The sequence below is a fragment of the Brassica napus genome, chromosome C9 (genome assembly GCF_020379485.1).
Source record: "Brassica napus cultivar Da-Ae chromosome C9, Da-Ae, whole genome shotgun sequence".
NCBI classification, from domain to species: Eukaryota; Viridiplantae; Streptophyta; class Magnoliopsida; order Brassicales; family Brassicaceae; genus Brassica; species Brassica napus.
Window position 1 is genome coordinate 10,470,557 of NC_063452.1, and position 13,432 is coordinate 10,483,988.

The 13,432-nt window shown below is 35.2% G+C and overlaps 1 protein-coding gene and 1 pseudogene across 2 annotated transcripts; one reads left to right on the top strand and one right to left on the bottom strand.

The window, feature by feature from the left end:
* Positions 1-5,276: 5,276 nt before the first annotated feature.
* LOC106363747 lies at positions 5,277-10,008 on the bottom strand (annotated as a pseudogene). The gene is made up of 10 exons (XR_007328431.1): positions 9,709-10,008; positions 8,704-8,868; positions 8,181-8,337; positions 8,003-8,088; positions 7,711-7,910; positions 7,586-7,634; positions 7,292-7,503; positions 7,004-7,201; positions 6,716-6,873; positions 5,277-5,351 (listed from the first exon to the last, which is right to left on the bottom strand). The product of XR_007328431.1 is annotated as a vacuolar-processing enzyme beta-isozyme-like (transcript).
* A 1,215-nt stretch (positions 10,009-11,223) lies between these two features.
* Positions 11,224-12,890, top strand: LOC106368854 (pentatricopeptide repeat-containing protein At1g62720). The gene has a single exon (XM_013808916.3). It carries the CDS (start codon positions 11,259-11,261, stop codon positions 12,729-12,731), a length of 1,473 nt encoding a protein of 490 aa, XP_013664370.2. The 5' UTR covers positions 11,224-11,258; the 3' UTR covers positions 12,732-12,890.
* Positions 12,891-13,432: the final 542 nt, after the last annotated feature.

The following is a 13,432-nucleotide window of genomic DNA, read 5'->3' on the forward strand; positions in this document are numbered from 1 at the left end:
ATCATCTGCTGGACATTCAAATGAGCCGAAAGCAATAGCTCATATCTGTGTGGTAAGTGGAGTTTGAACCAGAATTCGCCGTATTAGGTATATTTCCTCAAGCGCCGCTGAACTACCACCACTGATTTAGAATCTGTTTTTCCTCTTGTTTGTCATGAGCTTCATAGACGGTAAATATTATAAATTTTGATAAGATCATCGAAAATCAGCTATTTAACCAGCAATATGGGAAATTCCAGCAACTAAAAAACTAAACGAACTTTAACTTCATCTTCGCGTTGGTAAGCGTTATAAATTGAAAAAGGGTCATTTACATCCGAGTATTTGGAACTAACGGAACGTTCCAGAGTGGTAGAATTAACTTAACAATTGAATTTGGATGCTTTTGTTTTTTTTTTTTTTTTTTTTGTTTAACCTGGGGATATCCACAAAGGGAGGTGCAGCCCATGGATGGACCCTCTCTCCGGGTTTTCAAATGGGCCCTAAAGCATAGGTCCATATCCACGTGGCCCGACGTATGGGTAAATCTGAAGGAAAGGTTCGAACTTGCGACCCTTAGGACCATTGCGAGCCGCCTCACACCACTCAACCACCAACGTCGGGTTAATACTTTTGTTTAAATCAGCTTGGAATCGATTCTTGATTCCCGGGTTTCAGATTTGATTATGAAAAATAATTTAAAAAGAAAAAAAAAACAAAACCAGGAAGAAATGTATTACTCTAATTAGTGATCTTGTGGAAGGAAAAGAATTATCGTAAATTCTTTGTTCTTCAAAATTTATACTAGATATGTTAAAATTTTAATCAATAGATGTTAGTCTTTCTTTTTGTTTCTCTAAATTTCTCGTGGAATAATAAATTTGTTTTTAGAAAAATTCTTCTGCAATTTTGGTAAACAACAAAAATTTATATTTTTTTTTTCAATTCCTAAAATAAAATCTATGTTGTGAATAAAAGATGAGGGTTATAGATATATTATAGTATTATTATTGTCTTATGTATATATGTGAAAAGTGGAGAAGACAACGAATGATAAAGGATAGATATATATATTTAACTATTTAGTATGTGTGTGAAATAAACGTAGAAAGAGAGGAGTAGATGAAAGTATGATTCTTAATTGATCATCTTTTCTATAACACAAGACCACTATTTATACAGAAAATGAGTCGGTCAAACTCAGATATCTCTGAGAAGAAATACATATAATAATATGTCAAGTCGGTTAAATTTACCAAGAGGATAATCATCCCATTTGATATTACTCTCCCTTGATTATTCCACTTGTATTACGTAGTGCCTCGTTAAAAACCTAGTCATGGAAAAAATCATTGGGACAAAAACCATGCTAAAGAAAAAAAGAGTACACTGCCGTAATCTCCCCACGAAAATAGTAGATCTAGCTTTCTTGTCACAGGTCATGCATATGCCGCATTCCGATACCATAAACGTGTTTTCGAAATGTTGTAGTCGGAAGAGCTTTGGTGAACAAGTCAGTCGGATTGTCGCATGACCGTACATATTCAATGTCCACTTCTTGGTTATGTGCTTTGTTCTGTCGCTCTTAATATAACCTTCTTTGAGTTGAGCAACACAAGCCAAATTGTCTTCAAATATTTTTGTCGGCTCTTTTTCGTTGACTATTCCACTTGTTTCTTGTATGTATTGGCTCATTGACTTAAGCCACACACATTCTCGACATGCTTCGTGAAGCGTAATAGTTTCTTCAAGATTTGAAGAAGTTGCAACCAGAGTTTGTTTCTGGGACCGCCAAGAGATCGCGGTTCCACCAATTGTAAAACCATATCCGGTTTACGTTCGACTTTATAAATAGCATGTATCTGCAAAACCATACCAAACTCGGAGTTTCTAGGATAAATCAATCCTAAATCAATACGTACCTTGGAGAGAACGAATATGTTCTCGACGCCGTTCTAATTTCCATAAATAGGAAATGAGCTATATCTCACAAAGACATTAGTGTCTAAAAGTATATTTAATCAAATACAACTCGCAAGACATATAAGCTCACATATGCTTTATTATCATTAACATCTCCAAAGTACTTATTTATATAGGATCTTACCAGGATCTTTTAAAACAACATCTCTTTTAACATCGAGAGATGTACCAACCATTGGAGTACTCAAAGGAGTCGCTTTATCCATATAAAAGCGTTTCAATAACCTTTTCGTATAGTTTGATTGATGCACAAATATTCTTTCTCGGAGATGCTCTATCTGGAGCCCAAGACAAAACTTTGTCTTGCCGAGATCTTTCATTTCGAACTCCTCTTTCATATGAGTTCGAGCATCATCAACCTCCTTTTGAGTTCCAATTATGTTCAGGTCATCTACATATACAACAATGATCACAAAGCAATATGACGATTTCTTTATAATATGTATAGTGATCTCTGTAACTGACCGAACAAATCTCCCTGGATTTTTCTTTCAATGCCCCTGGCATTTTCAATCCCTGAGGAAGTTTCATATATATATCGTTATCCAACGATCCATACAAATATGCAGTCAAAACGTTCATGAGATGCATTTCAAGATTTTTAGACGCCGCTAAGCTCATCAACAATCTAAACGTAATTGCATCCATTACTGGGGAATACGTTTCCTCAAAATCAATTCCCGGTCTCTGAGAAAAACCTTAGGCAATTAATCAGGCTTTATATCGTGTTACTGTTCTCACGAGTACCCACTTATACCAACAAGATTTATATTCTCAGGCGTTCTGACTATAGGTCTAAAGACATTCATTTTATTTAGGGAGATTAATTCAATTCGAATGGCCTTCTGCCACTCCTCCCAATCATGTCTTTTAACATTCCAAAATGGACTTTGGATCGGGATCATCACTTTTATGATCGATCTATTTGGACAGAAAAGGAGAACATTCCATCAACATCTTTTATCTTATAACTTTTCATCAAGGGTGTAGTTGATGGAAATCTCATACTTTTTTGTTCCCTTTTCGTCATCTGGATCATCTTTATTTGATTTATCTTGAACCTTTTCATCTATGCCTTCTTTCAGACATTTTTCAGTATCAGATTCTCCTGGAACCTTTCCACTTATGCCTTCTTTCAGACATCTTTCAATATCAGGTTCTTCCCGAACCTTTTTACTTTGCTCAACAATTTTCTTTTTCTTTCGGGGATTTTTTTTCTTTAGAACCCGCTGGCCTCCCCATTTTTAACTGAACCATAGGTTCATTCATTTTGTTACCATCAGTTTGTCTTTTAGGAATATCAACTCTTGATGGAACATTTTCAGCGGGTATATCATTTCGTATCTGTGAACACATTTGGTAACTGATTTGCCAAGTTATGCAAATGTACAATTTCCTGAATTTCCAGCTCTCTTTGATTCGTAGGGAGATCAAGGTGTAACAACGACGGTGTACACCAAGTAATCTCATTAGGAATTCTACTAATTTTTCCCCCTAACGCTGGAAACCATCCTCATTAAAATGGCAATCGGCAAATCGTGCCGTAAATATAACACCAGTTACCGGTTCAAGATACCTTATATACGGCTTATTCTAACTCTTCTAGAGTTTTATACATTCCCGAGAGCATCTTTAACTCTCCAGGGACTACTAAATATCAAGATGCAACTCAAGTCATTTATGTCATGCCAGACATTTTAATATACTGCATCTATTTTTAAATATTCTCCAGTGACCTTGGAACAAGCTGTTTTTCATACCGCAAGGTCATCTTTTATTTCATTCTCTGGAGAAATATATACCTTGGACTTTTGGTCCAAAAATCTCTCGTTTTTCTAACGAGCTTTATATCGAATTGATGGCCAATCAATTCACTCTACCCTCATACATAGAGGTAGATTCATAATCCTTATTTATATAGCGCTTTTCATTTTATTGTCGGCAATCTATTTTCTCTTTGGTTCCATCTTTTTATCCGTACTGATATAGTTAATCGAGATCTTTTTATCATCATCGATGATTTACCCAGGTATTTGACTGTAATATTAATCATATCAACGGTCTCATCATGAGATTTATCTTCTATTCAAATTTTTGCTCCTTTTCGAGGACTCTTTGGAACCTAAGTGGTCTACCACGTCTCTAGCGTGCTATAGACTCATATATTATCCGTTTAGGACACATTTTTTCATTGGAGCATTTTCAGCTGGAATATGAGATTTCATTATTTCATCAAAATGTGTGGCAGACATTTTGTAAATGGATTATCCTACTTTTCATTGTAATCTATTTCACATATCTCATTCCATCAGCTTATCATATGCTATCATATGCTTCTAGCAAACTTGTGAGCATATTTATAATTATCCATATACTTTATCTCTTTGGATTGTATATGTCTTTATTACATGCACAACTGTATTACACCCGATCATGGGGATCATCTTACTTGAATTTACTTTATCGAGTTCTTTTTCAAGTGTGAACATAATTTTTCAATGTTCCACTCACTAGGATTCTTTAATTATCCCCCTCGAGATGATGACAGTCCATGTCTAAAATCTCGTACTGAATCCCACTCTAGAACCAATAACATATTCAGTTTTCCCATTTGGGATGAATTATGTTTCAAATCCTTTATAGTGAGATCATAATGTGGGGTCTGATTAAAGAAATCAGATATTGTGAACTTGTTTGATGATTCATCACCCATAATAGTTTCCTTTATTTTCTTGACATGCTATATGTGAAAAACTTCAACATTTCACAATAATCGTAAACATATTGGAGGGCAATATATCAGTAAACTTCAGGTTTACCACTCACTCATTTATTTGGAAGCCATTTCTCTGGCATATATGTTCATCATAAGCTCTTCTAGCTAGAGCCAATAATATGTTTATATTACTAGACTATTTTATTTAATTTGAGGGGAGGTATTATTTATTACCTTTAGTAGTCATGACGCGACCCAATACCTGTCAGGTATATTTATCCCATCCGAAATAGTCAAAATCTTATCAGGAAGATCAGGATAGGAAGATCGATTTATTTTCATTAGGATTATTAGGAATGAAGATCAGAGACCAAGAAATCTGATAAATCAAATGATAGAAAAGCAAAGCTAAAAAAGATGGTCAGGCTCAAAGAGACGCACTTTTAATATACTTCCTTTTTCTTTTTGATTTATCATATAGATCGGCTAAAGATTTGGCGTACGAAACTACTACCCAATTTTTTTTCTGCCGCAAGTAGTAACAAACCTTTTCTATTTGCCTTTTATCAACCGGTCATTTTCATTTTTCGTGGAAGTTCTAATGGACGAAATCTTCTTCCTCATCTTCTTCCACGATCGCGGTAGCGGTTTCAACCGTATCCACACCCTCGTCCTTTTCAAAAAGGACCGAGAGATGTTTAGTTATGAGTTTCTTTTCTTTTCAATTCTAACGGGGATTTACATCACTCAACAAATTGGTGAATCCTTTCTTTCAAAGATTTGATTATTGAAAGTAGCTTTAGATATCATGATCTTAATAATATCATTAAAGGGGGTAAATTATCATTTTTTAAATGTTTTTCCAATCAAAAGATAGATAGATCGAGATTTCTCAAAGCTCAATTTCTCTCAGGTGCATCTTTGCACACAAAAGAAGTCTTATAAAAAATCAGGGAAATTTGGGAAAGGATAATGACGTGAGAAAGATTCATAGAAAGATTATAATAAGAGGGAGAAATTAAAAGCAGAAAAAAGAGGAAGAAAGGGCAAAAAATTGCAGAAAGGGAGTGGGAAAAAAAGAAGGAGAGGGGAGAAAGGATCCGGATTATGGAAGGGGGGAGGAATTGGGGGTGGAGAAAGGGAAAGGATTTTTATTAACAAAAGAAAGGAATTCAAGGAAAGGGAAGAAGTCCAATTTTTGAAGAGAGGAGAAAAAGCCTTTGAAGGTTTTTCAAGAAAAGGAACGAGAAAGGAAACGGGGGAGGAAGGAACCTTGGTGATCAGAGGGTGGGGGAAAATAACGATCAGAGGGGAGAGGAGAGAAGGAAAGGGAAGATAGGAACGGAGGAAGGCCAAAGGATCTCAGGGAAGACAATAAAAAACTTAAATAAATTAGAATATCGAAAATTAAAAATTTAAACATAATACATGCTTTAAGAATTTTTGGAGAGAAAAAGGGGAGATAAGGAAAAGAAAAGGGAGGAGGGGTGTGAAGACGAGTGATCAGAAAGGAAAAAGGGAGGTGATATTATAGAGGGTAGTATAATGGAGAAGATGGGAAGAAGGGAAGAAGAGGACTATATATACAATAAAAATATAGGAGAGAACTATTTAGAAAGGGGGAATGAAGGGGGGTAGAGATAGTAGATTATTACGAAATCTTTTAAGGGACACAAGACCAGAGATCAGAAAGAGTCGGAAATTATAGGGAGTGGAGAGGAAAATACTTCTGGATAAATATAATATCAAGTAGGGAGTCGGAAATTAGAAGAGGATAATCATCCCATTTGATATTATCTTTTAACAATCTAAATATTTTTCAATTCTTAAAATAGATTTTTATTTTTCATTTTGTTCATTTTTTCCATTTTTCCATTCTTCTAGTGGTCGATGGTCACCGGAAGCCGTTACGCATTTTCGGTAATTATATACAACTACCCTAGCAAACTAAAAACATTTATTTTATTTTCTTTTGAGGCCTTCTTAGCATGATTACCCGATAAACACTTAAATACGTTTCGACATATCCCCACAGACCTGGTGCGACATGAATCGAGCCTCATAACCACCACATGCCGCAGCGGAAGCTTCCTTCATCAGCTCCTTCGAGACACCGTTGTTACAACTGTTTGCAAACGCTCTCATATGTTTCATCCCGCTTCGTTAAATCCACAATGCATTTCAAATACGCGTACCTAACAAATTGCAAGCACATTTTATAAACAACCTTTTTAACATTATTATCTGTTAAATAACACGTATAAAACAAAATTTATAAATGTATTGTACAAAAAAATAAAATTTAAAGGACTGCGGAACTCTTACCACTGATTTAAGACATTCCCAATCGTCGACCAATGGCAAACCGGGTTCTCTAACTGACTTCAGAACATTCGTCGTGGGACCAAACAGAACCGTGCCTATCAATTCCACACTTGTGTCTAGTTGTTTTCTGTGCCTTGTTGTCTCCGTTAATTCCTTCATTATCTCATCCTTCCTTGACCCATCTTCCGATGTTCGGTACTATAACCCCAAAGCCAATGGTTTAAGCAAACCAACTATTTACAGTCCATTTAGATAACCAAAAATAAGCAAAACAGAATAGACCAATACCATTTGCCAAAGGAAAATAAGGTCTGCGTCGCGTTGGTTAACAACTCCCACGGGTGACGACTTAACCGGTAATTCATTAGAAGGGAGATTAACAGTCGCTGGATCGAATCCCTGGTATAGATAAAGCTTCTCCGACTTGATACTGCTGTTACCGTATTCCATCACATGGGAGCCTTCGGATATGTATTATAGTTTGACGTCCGCATCTTCACCTACACACCGGGATAAAGACCCGCTATAGTTTAACATTCTCAAACCACCATTTAAACGGTTAAGACCAAAACTTTCATGTACCGTTTGGTATTGTTGCTTTACAGTCTCTTTCTTTAAGTTGTGTGTCTCACTGCAAACGAATCACAACTAATAAACCAAAGCACATAAAAGTACTCTATAATAAAATGCATCTAATTTATACATACCTGTCTTCCATCCAAGCAACGCTATATAAATCTCCTAAGCAAGTGATATATTCGGATGGGGGAGACGGATTCATGCCGGGACAATATGTTCCATAACTACTCTCTTGTGCATTTGAAGCCGTTGTTACGTAAATGTTCAAGTCCTTTGGCATTATCCCCTCGAATATGCTCCCGCTTTCACATGCTTCTACGTATATAACCTACATTACATCATCACAATAATAATTGCATAACGATATTACCATCAAATTTAAGAAACCAATAAACCACTCAAGATATTTACTAATTTTACCATCTCTTTGTATGTTCCGGCAGCATGCTTCTTCTTAAGTGTTTCAATAAAATCAGTAGCATAAAGGTAAGGCTTGTTTGGCATCCCTGACCAACGAAAATATTAAACGAAACAAACACCATTATAAGCAATCGATTACAAGCATTTCTTGAACACACTAAAAGGGTAGTGAATTTACCAAGAACTCCCGGACCACCATGATCAGAGTAATATACAAAAATGTGGTCGTTGGCCTTGCTAGCGATGACCTTACCGCTTCCACCTGTAGCAGCCTCCTTGTCGCCTAGAAGTACCGCGTAGAAGTTAGCGGCCGTAACGTTATGACCGGTATAGTCCTGAAAATAGATATTCAAATGAGTAAATAATGGAAAAGGAAAACAATAAGTGGTTATGACTTATGATCTACAGAGTCATTGTCACTAGTAATTGTCGGGTACTATCTAAGTCACAATCACGATTGATCCAAAATATATTAGGAATTTTAATAACCTGAGAGCGCCGCAGACAAAAAAGAAAGTTTATTTCAAATAAGATTCGAAGGAAGTAACTTTCAATATACAAATTAATATAAAAATAAAGATTTACAACATTATTAGACGCTAAATTGGATTATAAAAATAACATATAGTATTACCATCAAATTTAATAAATATAAAACCAGAACATAGACTAATCATGGATTAAAGGTACGTTAATAATACCTTCGGGACTCCGGCGTAAACATCTTCGCCATCAGGATGGTTGATTAGAGTACCTAGACGAGGATTAAGTGGATGGTTGGCGATATCATCATACATCATGACGACTATGTTCTCTTCTTTTAAACCTCCTTTTCTTAGTATTTGATATGCGTGACAAACGTCAGCCTATAATATAAAAGCAATAAAACACAATATATAAGTAAATAATTGTATATTTAATAAAAGACAAATCTCCAAAATAGCACATTTCTAAATTTATATCACAAAAATAGCACTCAAAAACTAAAATGACCAAAATAGCACCTTTCTAAGTTTATCCTTTGAAAATTTTAATTTTTTTATTTTTCAAAATTTGAAATCTTATCCCCAGAACCTCATTTCTCAACCCTAAACCCTAAACCCTAAACCCTAAACCCTAAACCCTAAACCCTAAACCTAAACCCTAAACCCTAAATCCTAAACCCTAAATCCTAAACCGTAAATCCTAAACCCCACCCTTTAACTTTAAACTCTAAGTTTGTGACTTTTGATAAAACATTAAGTGCTATTTTTGTGATTTTTGAACTTGAGGGCTAGTTTGAAAACAAAAACTTGATTTAGTGCTATTTTTGTCCTTTTTTCTTTAATAAAAGCACTTTTGAATATTTTTAAGAAGTATGAAACAAAGAACACTTTTATACATGTGATAAAGTAGAACTAGTTCAACAGAATTCATCAAAGGTTCTTCTAGTTTTAAGAAAAACTCCCAAGGCTTGACCGAACTCATTGGATATTAATTTGTAGCTCCTCTTTAATAAAATTAGAGAATTAAAAAAAATTTTGCATGTCATAAGAATATTCGTAAGTCCCCAAAAAAAAAAATCTTGAGGGAAAATATTTACATTGATGCATAATTTTAATAAAGAACTGAAAACAACGAATAATAAAATTAATTTGTTAAGTAATAAGACGATTAACTATTTGATTTTACCACAAAAAAGATCCGCTATTTGAACATTTATGTACCTGGTGCCTGTAGTTTCCGTAACCGGAAGAACCAGCGATAAGAACCGCCCATCTAGCACCGATGGTGTTTTCTTGCTCATTCGATTTAGCTTCCTCTGTCGGCATGAGAATTTTTGGCTCGAACCGACCGCGTGACTGGGTACGAACCACTAGAAGTAACAGAAGAAGAAGAAGAGCTGGTCTGAGACAATAGAACTTAGCCATGGGAGACGGAGAGAGAATAAAGAAAGAGATACTACGAAGGAACAAAGATAGCTATAAAAGCAAATGATGGTTGGTTATAAAGCTAAACCAATGGGTGTTAATAATAAAAAAAAGGACAGAATTCTAAAAAGGCAAATCTCCAAAATATCACTTTTTTAAGTTTATATCACAAAAATAGCATTCAAAAACTAAAATGACCAAAATAACATCTTTCTAAATTTATCATTTAAAAATTTTAATCTTTTTATTTTTCAAAATTTGAAATCTTATCCCCAAAATCTCATTTCTCAACTCTAAACCCTAAACCCTAAACCCTAAATCCTAAACCCTAAACCCTAAACTCTAAACTCTAAACCCTAAACCCTAAACCCTAAACCTTAACCCCTAAATCCTAAACCCCAAATCCTAAACCCCACCCTTTAACTCTAAACCATAAATTTGTGATTTTTGATAAAACATTAAGTGCTATTTTTATGACTTTTGATCTTGAATGCTAGTTTGAAAACAAAAACTTTTTTAGTGCTATTTTTGTCTTTTTCTCAATTCTAATCTAAAGTTTTTGCCAACTAATTACACTTTAATATATAGTTACACAATTTTATCAATAGTATTTAGCTCTTTCGGATGGGCAAATTAAGTCGCAAAGCGTACTCTATTCTTTCTTTCTTTTTTGTTTTTTTTTGAGAAAAGGGCTAAAGACGTACTCTATTCTTTTAATAATTAGTGATATTTTGTTTTTTTGGTAAAATATATTTAGGAATACTTGTCCCAAAAGATGAGTGCGTAATTTTATAAGCTTGTAATATTTTTAACGATTTATTGTCCTATTTTTTGTGTTTGTAAATGTAAATTTAAATATTAATTGAGACCTATAATGATTATAGTGCTTTGTAATTTAAATTAGAAGATATTAAGTACAGATGAGTTAAAAATGGTTATACTGTTGACGATTATTACATCCAAAAGAAAAATGAAAACAACCAAAGACTCGCTGCTCGCTCAGTTGTCTGATTCGACACAACAGAGAACATGCAAAACACTGTCAATACACGCATATATTGGAGGGACCCACAAATTGCTATTTTTCACCGTTACAAGGACAGCATCGGTTAGCACTGAACCAAAGCTCTACGCAACCGATTTTGATTAAAAATGTTTAACCGTGATTGAACCGGTTTCCAAATCTCTCTCATCGTCTCCCTCACATAGAAGATAATAGGGTTTTTATTACAGGGTTTTAGGCTTTTAGCCACTTACATACAGACACACACACAGAGGGTTTTTTTTTTTTTTTTTTTTGAACAACACACAGAGGTTATGAATAACCAAACCCAATCAAAAATCATATGAAGAGATCGATTTCGACTTCAATTGCATCGAAAGCTAAGAACTTTCTCAATCATCGCCGTCTTCCTGAGAGAGGTAATCCTCTAACTGCTCCTTTCTTTAACCGTTGCTCTTACACTACACGAACTCTCCCTACTTCCAAGAGACCGAACAGAACTGATCTAAAAGACCCACTTAAACTGTTCTGTCGCATGATTCAGTCTCGTCCTCTTCCTTCAATTGTCGAATTCAGCAAACCGCTGAGTCAACTCGCCAGGACGAAGAAGTTCGATCTTGTGATCTCTCTCTTCAACCAGATGGAGACTCTTGGAATCACGCATGATCTTTACACATACAACATCCTCATCAACTGTTTATGTCGTTGCTCTCGGTTCTCCATTGCTTTATCTGTTATTGGGAAGATGATGAAGCTTGGTTTCGACCCTGATGTCGTCACGCTTAGCTCTCTGATCAATGGGTTCTGTCGAAGGAACAGAGTTTTCGATGCTATAGAGTTAGTTGCCAAAATGGAGGCAATGGGGTGCAAACCAGACGTTGTCATCTACAACACCATCATCGACGGTTTCTGCAAGAACAGGCTGGTTAATAACGCTTTGGAACTGTTCGAGCAGATGGATAAGAATGGAGTTAGCGCGGATGTTGTTACTTACAACTCTCTTATAACCGGTCTTTGCAGCTCCGGTAGATGCAATGACGCTGATCTTCTCCTTAGAGATATGATGATGAGGAACGTTGTCCCTAATGTCATCACTTTCACTGCGTTGATCGATGCGTCTGTGAAAGAAGGGAACCTTTTGGAGGCTGAGAAGCTGCACGAGGAGATGGTTAACAGGTCTATAGTTCCTGATGTCTTCGCTTACAACTCGATGATCAACGGGCTTTGTATGCACGGTCGAGTAGACGAGGCCAAACAAATGCTTGAGCTGATGGTGACAAAGGAGTGCTTGCCTGATATAGTGACTTATAACACTCTCATAAATGGGTTTTGCAAGTTTAGGAGAGTAGATGATGTGATGAAACTCTTCAGCGAGATGTCGGAAAGAGGATTATTAAGAGATACGGTTACTTACAACACTATCATCCAGGGCTATTTTCAAGTGGGCAAACCAGATGCTGCTCAGGGGGTTTTCAGACGGATGGATTCTCCTCCCAATCTAAGGACTTACAGCATTTTGCTTTATGGTCTTTTTAATAACGGGAAGGTTGAGAAAGCTTTGGTTGTATTCCAGGATATGCAGAAGAGTGGGATGGATCTTGATGTTACTATATATAATATCATGATTCACATAATGTGCAAGGCTGGTTATGTGGAAGATGCTTGGGACTTGTTTTGTGGTCTCGCCGTCAACGGAGTTGAGCCTGATGTTGTATCATATACTACCATGATCTCAGGGTTTTGTAGGAAACGCCTGTGGCAAGAAGCAGATGAGTTGTATAGAAAAATGCATGAAGATGGGCTACTTCCACTATAGCAGATTGTACATTCTGTGAAACTGTATATTGTTTGAAGGAAAAATAAACACATTATTGTATTTTTTTCTCTGTTGCCTATTGTAATTTTGAATGGTTACAAGTAAAAATGTAAACAAGCTGGGAGAGTTATGTGATAATGTCTGAAGTTATTCAGAACATAGATCTCCATGAATACCACTTGAGCTTAAACTGAAACCAAAGTGGAGGAACACCAAGAACTCCTCATTGCATCCTTGGATCAAAAACATCGAAATGTACTTTACTTAACGAATCCAGAAGAACCTGTGCCGGTACAGAATGAAGCAAAACCGGGTTTAGCTTCTGCAAAAATGTATTGGTACATGAGTGTCGATAATCATTGGTTGATGGAATTTTATAAATTTTTGGTACACCCTAATTACTTAAATCAGTTATTTAAAAACAATTATCTTGTATCAAATAATATTTTTCATAGAAACAAATTATGTCAAAATTTATAATTTTTATGGTTTATAAATAGATGTTTGGTTCATTTGATTTGGATATAGGAAAAAAATCAGTTTTTACTACAGTATTATTATTATTTTTAAGAAAATACAATTTCAAGTTGATCAAATTTTTTTTTATGTCAACAAGTTAATTATTATTTTTTTAATTTTTAGTTATAATGATTTTTAAATATATTTTTTTGCTCATAAAATATAATTATAAAAGAAAAAAA

Bases quoted from the DNA above. Each gene is read 5' to 3' on its own strand.
- LOC106368854 (XM_013808916.3), top strand. From the start codon at position 11,259: ATGAAGAGATCGATTTCGACTTCAATTGCATCGAAAGCTAAGAACTTT.